Source organism: Tetrao urogallus (assembly GCF_951394365.1).
Source record: "Tetrao urogallus genome assembly, chromosome: 1".
NCBI classification, from domain to species: Eukaryota; Metazoa; Chordata; class Aves; order Galliformes; family Phasianidae; genus Tetrao; species Tetrao urogallus.
Genome location: NC_136813.1, coordinates 146878612 through 146894587, shown reverse-complemented (window position 1 = coordinate 146894587; position 15976 = coordinate 146878612). Strand labels below are relative to the sequence as shown.

Here is a 15976-nt window from a genome sequence, read left to right as displayed (position 1 = left end):
CATAGTAAGTGATGTTTGTATGTGAGATACTTCACCCTCTTAGCCCTTAAAATTAGAGCTTGACAGTTACACTGTGACCTTTCCCTTTCTTTCCTAGTTCTTCAGTTTGGATTCACAACCATTTTTGTGGCAGCTTTTCCATTGGCACCACTTCTGGCCTTACTTAACAATATTATCGAAATTAGGCTTGATGCATACAAATTTGTCACCCAGTGGAGAAGACCTTTAGCTTCAAGAGCCAAAGATATAGGTGAGTGCTTTGTTACGTGTGCGTGTTATTTTTAGGACAAAATATTGACCACCACAAGTAAGAGTGGGTGAAGGAATTTTCAGTCATCTTCTGCATTAGCAATACACAATCTGACAATGCACGAAAAGCTTGAGACATCTGATGCCAGTCTGTTTATGCAATTAAAAATCTATATTGGGAAAAAAAAAAAAAGTTTTAAGGATTTTCTGAATGACTTAACAGCCAAGATGTCCAGCAGTTGGACTCAATGATGCTTATGGGTCCTTCCAGCTCAGGATATTCTATGATTCTATATATTAATGAAGTGACCAGTGTCCTCTATGGGTTTTTCTTGTGGCAAGCATACTGTGAACACTGCTGCTCAGTTTGAATATAATAACCAGAGAGAGCTGCAGAAACATCAAAATGAAAGCAGCCACTATTCAGTAAGAATCCTGTGTGTTTTCTATCTACCTAGCCGAAAAGAACATCCTCTATGACTTGTGGCTGTGTCCTTAGTGCATGAGACAGGATGGGTCTAGATTCCAAAAAAAATTTACTGTTAATGAGGAAAGCCTGTGTTGCTAAACACAGGGTTAACGTAACTTTGAGGTCACTTGGCCACACACTGCTGCAAGAGTTCTCCGGATTGATTCTAAAACACCCCCATCCTTGTAGTGTGCCAAAGCAAAACACCTTAAAGGAGGATGGTACAAAACAAACTTATTTGTCCAGTGCTGAATTCCTGGTGCTTGGAAAGGTGAACAGGATACCTTGCTGCCTCTCTGCACTGCAAAAAAGCATAGGCCTTAACGTGAAATAGCAGAATCCCAGAATTTATAGTGCTCTGGCATGTACCTGAGTGAAGCCTTGTGTGTGAACAGTGTGAACCCGTGAGGAGACAGTTATATAATTTCAATAATAAAAGAATTCAAAAACAGTGGGTTGTTTTTTGTATTCAGGCAGAATCAGGAATGATTTCTCAAAATGAGTTGCAGTTGGTACCTATTCAGCAAAGTTTTTAGGGATAGCTTGATACCTCATTAAAATCAACAATTATGTCTAACCTGTCTTTTATGTATTTCTCAGTGATGATGCTCATCATCAGAATTGTGTGTCTGTGCCACAAGATCTTTCAGGCAGTTAAAACTGGGCACAGAAGTCCAGGTGATGTGTAGGGGCCACGTGCCATTGTATAGCATTAGCATGGCAGGAAGATTTTGATGCAGAGAGATACATAGGGACCAGCCATACACAAGGCTCATACCAGATCTCTGCAGCGTGCAGATCGTGGATTAAATATACCCATGGCTGTCCTGGATGGCTTTCCTCGAAGAGTCATAGCAAGCAAGGAGGCTCAGCGCATTTCTTAAAACTGATATGATTATGGTATTTGATGGAGCCAAAGTTTCATGAGCATTTTTGAAGATGAAGCCACCCACTGGGTGACTCCAGTGAGAACATAAATCTGGTCTACTGAGGTCTTGCTGCTCAATAAGAAAATGATTTTTAGTCAGTGTCTCTGATAGAAACTATATAATTTTTGAGTGATGGGACAATTGCTTCAAAGTATGCAGTATTTGAAATCTTTTGGTCCTTGATTTTTTTTTCTGGAGGTAACACATTTTCCTTATCATACAGGAATATGGTATGGGATTCTGGAAGGCATTGGAATTCTTTCTGTTATCACAAATGCATTTGTTATTGCCGTGACATCAGATTTCATCCCTCGACTTGTTTATGCTTACAAATATGGACCCTGTGCAGGCCAAGGAGAAGCTGGGCAAAAGTAAGCTTTTCTCTGGGAGGAAAGTTATGTGTGAAAATCACATTGCTTGAATAGATACAGCAGTTCTGTCTGTATATGTACCAATTCCACTAACTCAAATTTATCGCTTGCGCTTAGGCAACAGACTTCAGCCACAGACAGAGTAGGTTGCTGGACTGACTGTAATGAAGTTAACTCAAGGAAAACGTGGCAGAAATTTGGCTTGTGTAATAGTATGCTGCACAAACCACATTTCCTGGTGTACATGGGTATAGATCTCTTTTTATTCTGAAGCTATGCACATATTTATCAGTTAAAGATTTAATCGGAATTTTATATTTATTCATTAAGCTGCATTTCCTGTATTCAGCATGCATTGTTCCAAAAAGCAGTGTCTCACAGGAGAAAGCAATTCCCAACTGATAAATCAAGGCATCCTTACAGAGCAAAGCAATTTGTTTTTCATCTAAAACTAGAGTCCTTTGGTTACGTCTTTCAGGAGACATTTGTGAACTGAAACCCCACTGCCTAAGTGGATTTTCTTTCAGTGTTGGTAAACACTGAGATTACATTAAGTATGAGTCTAGCTGCTACACTGCAACTTGTAAAATCTCAGCTGTTGGACTGGAGGAAGGTCACTGAATCCAGCTGAACACACATGGACACAGTTTGCAAATCTCCTGGTAGCTCTGTTAGTAAGAGCCTGCAGTTCAGAGAAACACAAGCTTAACCAGAGAGAGAATTACAGGGCTTATGTTCTGCTGTCGGACATATGGCAGATTGATTTTTCTTCCTTGCTATAGCAAGTGGATTCTTCTGTTGCTGCTTTTTTTGCTCTCTTGTGTTTGCCAATACTGTTTAATCCTACTGATGGAAGAAAGGCAGCTGATGGGGCAGTTCCTGATTAGCATTGCTGCTAATTTGCCGTTCTACTGCTAGATTGGCATTTTAACAGGTGCCTGCAGGACTGTTCCATTTATTTTCATGAGGAGTTAAAATCTTTTTGCTGGTAAGGTGTTTGGTCTTGTGCCAGTGTTTGCTGAGCCTACGCCTCTGTTTGTGCTGTGATGAAGATCCATAGGACACTGAGGCACTGTCAGCAGTTTTCCTTGCGAGTGATTTTCTTAGAGCCAATGTGCATGGAAAAAAAAGCCCTCTTATAAATTTGATTTTTGTAATAAAATATGACTCACTGGTTTTAAAACTAGTTCGGCATAGGGGAAGTAGCTTGGCTCACTGAAGATGCATTTCTTACAAACCTCTTGTACAGCATTTTCATAACTTTGCTGCTTTTCTGGATGAATTTCTCAGATGAAATCATTCAATATTAATCCCATGGAGCAGCCAAATTTGATAAAAACTACATACGTCATCATTCTGGATGCTGCTATTCGTAACTGCTGTTAGAAAAGACGGGAGCTATTAAAAATCCACAGGAATATTGAATTTTCTCAAATTAAATTAAGGCGTGAAAATACCTGCTATTGACTACATTATTGACATATTGATTACATGAGAGAGATTCTCTTTTTCTTTCCCAAAACATCTGTAGGTATTAAATCCATATAACGCACCAGCGATACTAGAAAAATATTGAGATTATGTTAAGTTCCAAATCTAATCAACGTGGAGATCTTGAATCAAAACTAGATGGTTCTTAAATGTAATTTCTCAAATACTTTAAAATCCTTAGTTAAAAAATAATCAGCTCTTACTGTGAAGAAAACCATATAATGCTTTCTGAACCTCTGGCAAAACAACTTGAAATAATTACAGATTTAAGCTTTTTGGTTTGGTAATGCTGAAATTTAATTATAATAGTCCAACAGATGAAGCCAAAGCAGGTTTTTAAATATGTAAGTATATCACAAAGACTGTTGGCTTCCTGCAGCAGTTCTTGGCAGGACAAAATTGATTTTCAAATATTCTCTTAAAAGCAATTTTCACACCTCAGTTGTCTGACCTCAAGTTCCACATTTCAGATTCTTGTCTAAATAAACTAGAATTGTTCTTGAAATCAGAGCAGTATTATAACAGATTTAGTTCAGTGGAGGTGAGAGTTGCTTTCCCTTGTCGTTCTTTCAGACATCCCTGTGGGTCAGAACTGCCTGGCAAAATCGTACCAATCAGGGCATTTAAAAGCTATCCTTATGGTAGCTAAATTCGTTCATCGATAACAGCTTTTTGAAAGAATTAACTATGCAGAAATTATACTCATCTTTTAGTTCTTATTCTTAAAGACAGTACATGGTATACCATGCAGAACAGTTTTGTGGGTGGCTAAATTTGTACGTGACCTCTTGATGCACTGCAAAATATGTTTAAATGTCTTTCTCTTTAGCTCAGTTCAGCATGTATGTTAGGAGAATGAAGATAAGTTGGTTCAGTCCTTCCTTCTTCCTGACTGAAAATCTGGCAGCCTCATATAGTTCTGTCAATGGTTTCTTGGTTTTAGTTTTGAAGCACTTAAAACAGATGGCCCTGATGGTGATGTGATTGGTTATGGCTAGCTGAAGTCTTTTCTTCTCAGTTAGAGAATGAATGCTTTCTTGGTGTGCCAATACTTACCCATGTTTGAGTGAAAAGTGCAATGCATGTTCCCTATCCTCAACGTGATTAATACCAAGTTTGAGTCTTCTTGTGACTCCCATAGCCCTTTACTATGCAATGTACATTCTGTTTCTCAGTGTTCTCCAAACTCTGCTTAACCCTCCCAACACTCCACCAGTCTGCGGTCATCTAATTCCAAATTTATCTAAATAACTGAACATTTTGTAAAAAAAAAAAAAAAAAAAAAAAAGAAGTCTTATTTCCCTTAGCTGTTGTAGGTGTATTGCCTTTCCATTTTAACTTAATGTTCCTTTGTGTTTGTCACACATGAGACTGACAGTGGGAGTATTCTATTCATCTCCCTGGTGCCACTCACTATTTTCCCTACCTATGTATTTTTCAGAAGTAACTAGTCCCAGTCCTTGCCATTTCTTCTCCCATAAAAATCTACCATTATTCATTGATCTATGTCAGTGCTTCTTTCATATTGCCTCTGTATCCCTTCAAAACGTTACTAAGCATCACAGTTAAACTGCAAATTTCATGAAACCCTGAGAACTTCCTTCTGGGTAGAACAGTTAATAGCAGAATCTTGCTGTGTCCTGACTAAAGGAATTTTTCCCCTCTAGGTGTATGGTTGGCTATGTTAATGCCAGTTTATCAGTATTTCTGGTGTCAGACTTTGAAAACCGTTCAGAGCCTACATCAAATGGAAGTGAATTCTCTGGTTCACCATTGAAATATTGCAGGTAGGTATCTGATCAAAACACTTCTTTGCTTTAAAACACTTCAAGGGAGAAACATCCTGGTAAATTTGGGGTTGGAACTAATTTTCAAAACTTGAAAAATATTAATGGGAAAAAAAAATGCTACTTGAGAACACGCTTGTGGTAGTTCTTGGTTGTTTTCTGCATGATTACTTCCTTAGATGCAAGAGAAGCTGGCAGGTGCTCCAACTACAGTATTTGTATGGTGTTATGGCTTGAATTACATGCAGTCATCGTGGAGGAATATGGTATCAAAGAGTCAATAATGAGTGACTGATTATGTCATTGAGATGATATCTTAATCAGATTTTCTCATAAAGTCAGCTTAGGTGTGCATAGAAGTGACTGCGTTCAGTTATTTCACAAGTCTGTCTGACATAAACAGAGCCTGTCCTAAGCTACCTTTACGAAACTAACAGCTGAATGGTTAACATGTTTATGTCATTGCTTGTAGGTGTAATTATTAGTAATAATCATATGCTTCTGCTTTGAATCAGAATAAAATGAGCAGTTAATCATCTTTGTATCTTTGTCATTAGCCAACAGATTGGGAATAGCAGTCTGAGACTAGGCTGTGATGAGAGACTTACAAGTGATTAATTGTTACGGTCCAGAGAATCAAAATCTTAAATAGAGTGCAATGGAAGAACATCATATGACAGATACTGTTGCCATTTGTCTGTGGCAATACTAGTTTACCAGCATGAGTCCTGGTGGCTACAGATACAGGTACTCCAGTATTTTTCACTGTAGAAAAATATAATTTAATTTCATGAGTCTCTCTCTCAAAAAAAAAAAAAAAAAAAAAAAAGATATTCTGGACTATAGCAAAAGTCACTGATACCTTGTGATTTTGTGGCATTTTTATTAGCAATAACTAGTTCAAGCGGTATAGCATTGTGAGTTGATTACTGCTTTTATTTACATAACTGATATTGAAGCCACTGTTCTCTGTTGAAACTTATTTTACGGAAAGAGCATCCCAATGTTGACTCCATAGATAAAGTTTTCTGAGGAGCAGAGCTGCTTTTATAATACTTCATTCCATGTAGTTTGCCATGGTACCTTTTAATAATGTTTATGGATTCTGATCAATTTCTGCCCCCCCTTTAATTACTTTCTTCCCTAGCATCATGCATAATGTTGCTGCTACTTAAAGCTGGTGGTAGAAACCCCATCAATAAATGCATAAGTGGTCGCCTCAGTATTCCATTCCATTCTATTAGAGTTGGTGCCACAAATCTCTAGAAGTTAAATCTCTTCTTGGAGGTACACTGAACTATTATGTATATTTACCCTTGAAAGAAAGTGAGTGTCTTACTTTTTTGGCTGAGTTTATCAGCTACCCATCAAAATTCTGCTAAAACATCAGTCACTTTAATTGCAACGTAAACCAGCTATTGATACTGAGTAAGGAAATACTGCAGCCTGCTGTAGTGTAGGCGCTTTTCCAAGAAGGCAGACTGTCTGAACAAAAAACAGTGGCCGTACTCAGTTAACTTCTGCTCATCTAGAACATAGACGAGGGTTGTCAGGCTGACAAAAGTGGAGATATTTATGGTTTTAAAACAAGCTGTGGTAGGGAAGAAAGTACCCCTCCAAGAGCATCCTACCCCACTCTGCATTCTGAGAAAGTGCCTACAGGGCCCATGTTGTGCTAAAGAAGCCACAACTGCTAGTGCTGAGCACCCGACATGCTCTGTATTTGCAGAAAATGCATTGATTAAGGAAAGATGGGTTTGGGTTTTGTCTTCCTCGTGGGCAGAAGGGTAGGAGCTTACTAACTGCAGTACTCTGCTTGTGTTTCAGGTACAGGGACTACCGAGACCCTCCTCACTCCCCAGTGCCCTACGGCTACACGCTGCAGTTCTGGCATGTCCTAGCAGCACGGCTGGCTTTCATTATTGTATTTGAGGTCAGTGACCATTCCAGTGGAAAAGTCTATATAACAAAAACACCAAAACAAAAACAGTTTCCTCTTGAAGCTTATTCATTGAGCTGTTCCATGATGCCAGCTGACAAGCTTTTCGTGTTAGTTTCTGCTATTTGTACTGTGCTTTATATTCTCCCATTTCTGGAACAGTCACAGGTATTTATATTTTAACAAACAGGGGTATACTGCAATTTGAAAGCTATAACAGTGACAGGAAAAGAGGGGAATGAAATGTTGTTTTTACTTTCTAAGTTTTGGTATTAGCACTCTATTTAGGCTGAAAGCTGTATGCAAACTAGTTAGTGAATAAGGGGGGAAGGAACATGATTAGAAAGGATGAAATCTGAACAACTGAAAAATGGAGATGGCTTAAGTTGCACATTATTTGCACATTTAGCTTTTTTTTCTCTATTTTAAATACCATTCATCTCCATTAGCATCACAAAGCTGGTGATGCTAAAAGAGACTCGATATCTTTGGCAAAGTTCATAATATTAGTGCTTACTGTCAGTATCTCAGAAATCTTTAAAACAAACCAGAGAAAACCCAGCTTCGTTTGACTGCTATTCTTATGCTGATTTTGAAAAACAGAGAGAAGAAGGTAGATAAATACGCTGTGATGCAGCTCATAAGGTCTGAATTTCATTAAGCCAGAAACCAGGTGCTCAGCATCTCTACAGCACGAGCAGTTCCAATGCTTTTTACACTGAGAAGAAGCAAAACAGGGAATAAACAATAAAATTGACCATTCTTTCCTCAGTCCACTTCTCTGAAATGATAGCAACAGGGCCTCCAGATATGGAAGCTGCCATCACCACTAATTATTGTCATACTGTTCAGGAGCAAATACTACATTTCTGACTCATATTACTCTGGAAATTCATTCTGTACTGAGCTCTCAAAGCACCTCTTCACCTCACTGAACATTCGAGCTTTCGAGTTAGAAGAAAAGTGAAGGGGAAACATTTTCTAGATTATTTCTTGCCTAGGGCTGTCTTGTCAGCAGAAGTCCAAGGTCTGCAGAGAATTCCCCGATTGTAGTTTTCAGCCCTTCAACTCTAACAACCCTCCGCTAAATCCTGTCCCTGAGCACCACATCCAAATGGATTTTAAACACATCCAGGGATGGTGACTCAACCACTTCCCTGGGGAGCCTATTCCAGTGCTTAACAACCCTTTCTGTAAAGAAGTGTTTCCTGATATCCAACCTAAAACTTACCCTGGTGCAACTTGAGGCCATTTCCCCTCATCCTGTCACCTGTCACCAGTGAGAAGAGACCAACCCCGCTCTCACTGTAAGCACCTTTCAGGTATTGGAAGAGAGCAATAAGGCCTCCTCTCATCCTCCTTTTCCCCAGACTGAACTTCCCCAGTTCCCTCAGTCTCTCCTCATAGGGCATATTCTCCTTCACAAGCCTTGTTGCCCTTCTTTGGACCTGCTCCAGCACCTCAATATCCTTTCTGAACTGAGGGTGCCCAAAACAGTACTCAAGGTGAGGCCTCAACAATGCATCTTCTTGTTGCTTCCTGAGCTGTCAGTGCTGAAAGCCATGGAATCCCTCTCCAAAAATGAACTACAAGAGCAGCACTGGCAGATCAGCCTATGGAGTTTTAAGACCAAAGAGAGCCTGGCTTTTAGACACTGGACACATGGTTTATATGTATTTGGAGATCTTCAAAAAGCCACATGGACGTGGTCCTGGGCACCCTGCTCTGGGTGTTTCTGCATGAGCCAGAGGGTGGGACCAAACAGACCCAGAAGTCCCTTCCCACCTCAGCTGTTACGTGTAAAGGCAGCATGGAATAAGGACAAAAGTAACTACAGTGAGACTAATCAATCTTGCAGAAGTTCAGTGCCCAGCTAAATACACAGCCTGTTGTGGAACAGCTTTTCAGATCTGGCCGATGCTTTCATAAGACAACTGACTTTGCTTTGCCCCAACCAAAGCTATAAGTTGGCTCACCAGCACCTTTCTCAGCAGAGACCGATCTGTTTATTCACACTGCAAAATGCTTCCTTAATTATCTGAATAAAATTATAAAAGTAACTTCAGCAGAAACTATACCTGTTTTTCACTACAGAAAATATTACTAGATATGTTATTGTTGCCAGAGCAGTTACAGTAAAAGGTCTCTCTAGGAGATTCAAGGCAGTTTTTTCACAAATGAAGTAACCTTCCACCTCAGCTCAGACACCCTTTTGGCAATGAGGAAGTGGATGCAGTGATGTTTGGCTATGTTGGCCAAACAAACAAAACAAAAGTACTTCTTCTCAGTTTAAAAGAAAGTATCTGTCTGGATTAAACTGAGAGTTCAGTGGCAGTGCTGTGTGCAAAAGCTGAAGAAGCTTTTTAGGGTTTTTTTGTTTGTTTGTTTGTTTTAGATTAGGCAGACACACAGTAATTATGGCTATTGCAGGTTGTTTTTCTATTTTCTCATAAGGGAAAAATACATGGGAAAATGTTATATACTTTTCAGTGGATTTGAAAGGAAGGATTCTTATTGGAGAAGAAGTATCTTTACTTCTCCAGTCTAAAATCTGTGTTTTTGCTGAGATTGGGGATTTTTATTTCTGAGGATCTCCTCTCAAGCGGAGTGTATAAATCTCCTTGCACCATCTTCAGTCAAATGAAAGAAGACAATTGAGCAGTCCTCCCCCATCACAGTCAGCTTTGCTGGGGCTTGCCTAAAACATGAATGACAAAGGAGCACTTTATGCTTAGTAAATGACAAGATAGTTTTGGATTAGAGATACAGATTAGAAGAAAAAATGTTTTGTTTTACATAGGTGAGTTAGTTTCCAATACTGATGCAAGAAATTTCCAGCAACAGGAAAATATTATACAACTTGATCTTCCTCCTGTGGAGCAATCCACTATTAACAGTCCCTGCCCAGACAACCCTACAGCAAAGCATGACCTCAGGGGTTTGAACGCACAGGTCATACAACAGTCCTGAGGCTTTGTTTGGACTCAGCTGCTCTTGACCTTTGCTGAAATCCATAGTCCACTGCCGTCTAGTTTTTTGTTGGGGAAATCTTCACAATTTGGTTTCTTCAGATTTAGTAATACTTCAGCAATTTAGTAATAATTCAGTTCTAACACAGCATCTTTAGAAGGAAAGGGATTTCAGAAGGTATGGAAATAACTTATTTTCTTCCAGTAGTTTTCATTCTTCAACCATTTCTTCTTTTTGCAGCACCTTGTCTTTTGCATAAAGCACCTGATTTCCTACTTAATCCCAGATCTTCCAAAAGATCTGAGAGATCGAATGAGGAGAGAAAAATACCTGATTCAGGAAATGATGTATGAAGCGGAATTAGAACGTCTGCAGAAAGAAAGGAAGGAAAGAAAGAAGAATGGAAAATCTTATCACAATGAGTGGCCATGATGGGGTGAGGAAGAAACTGCTTAAAAGAAGATAGGAGTTCTTTCTATTAACAAAAAATCCTGGTTTTCTGCGGTAGAGAGCAACAGTGAAAGAGGAACAGTCAGTGTTGTGTGCACTCAGCACATGTGTACCCATATTTAAAATGGTGAATACTGTGCTAAGTCTTTTCAAATTTGGGGTCTTACAAGGCTTAGTCTTCTCCAGAGCTAATATTGGCATGAGCAGCGCAGACCAATGCCTAAGGCTCCACACTATTTCCAGGCATGGCTTAAATTCAAGGCCGTGAACTTCAAAGCAGCTAAGTATCTTACAGTGCTTTACAGAACCTAATGATCTCATGGCTCCTCATCATGGCTGAGCAGCTAGTTCATAACCAGTGACTGCTCATTAGCAACATGATAGTTCATGTCTACATGTGTAGTCACCACATGCTGAACATGCATGGCAATGATGCTCTCTCCCATGGTGGAATAAGTGGTGGAAGCTAGCATCTACCATGAGTTAAGTTAACATATGGGGATTGCCTCCATAACTTGAACAATACCTTAGTATTTGTGAGGAGATCTTTGATCATGAGTCCAATCAAATGCTTTAACATGGGTTGAAAAAATTACACATGCAGAAGTTTTGGCAGATAGGCAAGCACCTAAATGTGTCCAGAAGTGTCTTAACTGTAGGGTCATTAATTTAGACACATTATTGTGAAAGGTTAGTAACTTTTGAAGATCTGAACAGTGCCTTTTCAGCTATGGGTCTGTCTGGTCTCTGAAGGAAACAAATCAAGCTAGGACACCTCATCCAAAAATTGCTTGTATACTTGTATTGCAAGACCACATCAAGGCCTAATCAAGAATGAGAATATATGATACACATAACAGAAGACTGTTCTGTCTTAAGTAAATCAACAGTAACAAAGCAAAACAAACAAACAAACAATGGATGAACAAATTCAACAAAGCAAGAGAACACGGTCATCCATAATCTCTGCTCTTTTATTCCTTCTTCTGTTGTCTGCACTGGGAGAAAACAACTAGGCTGTAGTATGAAATAGCTTGAAATCTGTTGTGCACAGCAGTTCTACATAGGCTGTAGAATTAGATTTGGCCAAAATGGGCCACTGACTATATCCTTTTGCAAATTGCTTAGCATTAAGAAATTAAAAAGTTTGCAGGTCATTAGTCCAAAATAGTAGAGCTGTAACTCTAATGACTGCAGAATTGCTGGACAGAGCAACACAAATCAAAATACTGAGTGTTGTGAAAGCTCCACTGCCTCTTGCCTCAAAGTGATAATACTGCAATTCTTGCCAAACGTGCAGGAGCATAATCAGCCACAGCATGAAGAAGGAAGTTCAAAAGCCCAGACTGTAAGTAGACTGCAAGGAACCATATGTCTTCGTAAAGATACAGCTACATGCAAAATACTGAAGCTCATCAATTTAATTAGCACTTTTCCAAGTAATTGGAGCTTCAAAAACGGTATGCTTTTCTCAGAGCTATTAATGAATAATGCCCTTGTTAGTTTAAAGGCATTTGACAGTGAGAAAAATTCAGCACGCTGTTTCTACAAGTTCTTCTAGAAACCATTCAATAGAAGCGGCATTGGACAAATCACACAGTGCAAGATCCTTTGTATGGATGCCTCAAAGTCCAATAAACATCAGGACCACCTTTACCAAGACCTCATATTGCCAAATTAAATCTGTTAACTTTGTTCCACTGCAAGGTAGAACTGTGCTATTTCTATGAGGAGGAAAGTTTTGATAAAAAGCAGTATGGTTTGGTGGAAGAAAATGTTTGCATCCTCATCTCGGTAGCCACTGCCAGCCTACATTTTTCTTCCTTTGAATAAGGAACTCCTCTAGTACTAATCCATCTTCCTGCACAGAGGATAAATGGCTTCTACTATCAGGTGCTCGTGACCCAAGCCAGGAGTTCCTATGAGGCAATTCCTATGAGGCCACTGAAGGAGTTTCAGGGTGAATCTGTTCTCTATTGACTTGCTGCCAAAAGGAATAAGGAACACAACTAATGGTTCTGGGATATATTCCTGCCTAATAAGCAAGAAACTTGTTTGTTCATCTTTGCTTCACCTTACAGCTGCTGTGGACACAGCCTATATGGGCAGTGAAGAAATGGGAATGTTCTGTCTCAGTAAACAGAAGGAAATAGATAGGCAACATCATTCATTCTTTTATACACACATGCCAAATGGGTTAGTATTTACCATTCACCACTTAGGGATGTATATTACACTAGCAATCTGGATACTCTCAGGCAGGATCACTGTGCAAAATCTCACTCAGACCAAATTCACATGAGCAACTGGATTAGGCTGCATATCCTCTGTGTTACATCTCTAACAAAAACTCACAAATGACTAATTCAGAAATTGTTTGCTAGGTAGTAAAATAAGTTGTGAGTCATACATAATATCAGTCTCACCCATATGGGTTGTGAATCTTTCAAAAATCCTGCAGTTCCCAGAACTGAATTGAAATTGAGTAGAATTTTAGCTGACTTCCACCCTGGAGCAATCGCTACAATATAGTGTGTCAAAACTAATAAAGTGCAGCAAAAACACAATACAAAATAATTGCATTTGTTACAAGTTTTCAACGTAGGTACACTGCAATGAATTTTCATGACACTTCATAGCTAGAAGTTATGTCCTGTTCTGTCCAAACTGAGCACATGAGCTGCTGTTTACCAGGCTTGTGCTGAGCGTGATGCCGAAAGGGACTCTGACCTCCCTGGCAGATCCTGAGTACATTTCTGTCACTTAATGTTGACCAGTCAATGCACTGACATTTCAGTCCTGCTGTTTTGCAGAATAGATTTCCCTTTAGTCCTTTAAAGCTTTATAGCAGAACACTCAGGAAAGACAACCCCCTTTTTATTTGCTCCATTATTTAGGAAAATATATCACATACAATAGGCTAACAATAATACATAGAATTTAAAACAGTCTGTAGATAGAAAATTTATGCCATTCCATTCTTTCTGATCTGATGATGGATGGGTTTTGTTTAAAACTCCAGGTGACCACCCTGTATGTTGTTTACTTATTCCAGCTCCACAAGAGCACTACCTTCAAAGGAACGAGAAAAAATGCAACCTCAATGCATGCCACAGACATTTGCCATAGCAAGCAGGACAACACACATCAAAGGATTTACTGTGAAATCATCTTGCAATCAGCATAGGAGTGATCTCTATAGACCACTTTTGACAGCAAGCATGTACTTCATGAGCAGTTACACGCCAGTTTTTAAAACCAAGGAAAAAAATGTATATTGGGACTGTTTTTCAGCCTGTTTGCTACGATTTTTGCATTCTGTCCCACATTGGTTTTACGAACCTTAGAATAATAAATGTAAACGAGCACCCTGGATATTTTGACAAAAGTAAAAGCCTAGGTATAGAGCACCATCTGTGTTCAAGCCACCAAATACTACAACTGAAACCCTGTTTACAAATCTGTTCTTTATTTTAAATCTTTCTGAGGGGAATTATGTTATTTACCATATATATAATATATATATAAAGTATACATAGAGATTGTTTATTTGTAAATAGAAAAAAATCTTATGGAGAAGAATGTCAAGTTTTCACACTTACGTAAAAAAATCATCAACATAAAGCCATGTTTAATGCTTGTATAATGTGACGCAATAAACTTTAAAATAAATGACGCATATGAAATGTTTGCTGTTTGAAATCCACACATTATTTTCTATTTATCTTATTTGTTCAGAAAGAAAACAGACCAGCTGAGTGGAAGTAAGTGTAAACGCAGACCAAAGGGGCCAGGATCCATTGCCACCTTCTGTCTGTGAATCTACGTTATCAAATATTGCTCCTGTTGCCTTCTCAGTTCATTTTTTAATGTTTCCACTTGTTTCTCCTCTCAGCCCTCCCAGATGCTGCGTGTAACTTGGGCAGTATGGAGTGCTCCCATTCCCAAGGAATTAACTGGCACTGGCTATACTTCATTTCTTTGTTGGGTGAGATTTTAGCTGAGAGAGATGAAGGATCGTGGTGCAGGATTGTGAGGGAGACCCTGAGAATTATCTTGCTTTTACACAGGCAAAGCCCTGGCTCTGTTTGCAGCTTGACAAGGACAGTATATAGTCTCAGAGAAAACATTATTCAAAATTAATTGTTTCAATTAGTGATGTCAATTAAAACAGCAAGCGTATAGAAAAAAAAAAAAAGTAAAGCAGAAGAGTCACCTCTTAGTTCTGCAGCAATCATGGGAGGTTAGATAATGAGAAAAAGGACAGTTGCCAGGGTCATCTGCAGAAAGAATGCTACCTCTAAACCTCTTACAACATGGTATTTTCCCCAGTATAAAAACTCATCTCAATGTGACTGTGGGCCAACAGATACCATCTGGCCCAAGCTTTCACTTCATACCGAAATTAGAGTAAAATGACTGATCAGTGCTCAAAGAGTGACTTCAAGCAAAGGCTTACGTGTTTTCCCATGTGAATTCAAAGCGCCGAGAATAAACTCCATGACCCTATGTTATTTCTTAACTGTGATTGCTGGAAAGATTAGTCTTCACTCCATGAACATAACAGGTAGAAGTCACAGGTCATCCAAGGCAGCATCAATTCAAAACAAGGGTCTCAACCCAGCATGGTGCAACAAAGGGCTGTGCTGATCAGTCACCCCCATAAGGATCATGGTCAGATGGGAGTGCAACATGTGGGCTGCGAGTGCTGTAGTCCTACCAGAAGGCACACAGGCCTTGCTGCAGGCTTCTGCTCTGCCCTTGGCTTACTACAAACCACTGAGCAGAGGCACACAAAATGACACCAGTCTTCTTAGTGTTTTGGCTCTCTGCAGCTGAGTGAAGATATCAGTACTTGTCATTGTTCAAATCCATGGGCCAAAAGTACCTCAGCACACGAGTGGGAGACAAGGGGTCTGCCCTGGATCTTGCCAGCCTATACCTCAGGTAGCAAAGGGGAAGCCTGACTTCATCATTTGCACTGGTTGGCCAATGGAGATGTGCTCCTAGTGGCAACCCATGTAGAGTATATCTGGTCTATACTCTGCTAGGAACGGTCTGCTCCCATTTTTGCCTCCTAAAGTTTATCGATTCCATCTTATGCAGTAGATCATCAAATGCCTGCTGTCAGGGGGCACAGAACAGCTTGGGTTAAGTGCTTAAGGGCCCAAATCAGCACAGGTAAACTAGTACAATCAAATCCCATATAACAGCAGCTGAGCACCCAGCACAACTCAGTGTAACTTCTTGAAAGAGTTTAAGACACACAGTCAGTGTTTGATTTGTGTCTCAAGCGTGACTGCTTTTTAAGCTTCGTTGCC

The 15976-nt window shown here is 39.5% G+C and overlaps 1 protein-coding gene across 1 annotated transcript in view; it reads left to right on the top strand.

Moving 5' to 3' along the window:
* ANO4 (anoctamin 4) overlaps window positions 1-10637 on the top strand; it is a gene marked incomplete at both ends in the record, with an annotated part of 109713 nt that extends 99076 nt beyond the window's left edge. Inside the window, 5 exons of the mRNA XM_079541842.1 lie at window positions 98-250; window positions 1871-2018; window positions 5177-5296; window positions 7124-7229; window positions 10446-10637. Of these exons, the coding sequence (XP_079397968.1) occupies window positions 98-250; window positions 1871-2018; window positions 5177-5296; window positions 7124-7229; window positions 10446-10637 (719 nt within the window). The remainder of the gene's footprint in view (window positions 1-97; window positions 251-1870; window positions 2019-5176; window positions 5297-7123; window positions 7230-10445) is intronic.
* Between the last annotated feature and the right edge of the window lie 5339 nt (window positions 10638-15976).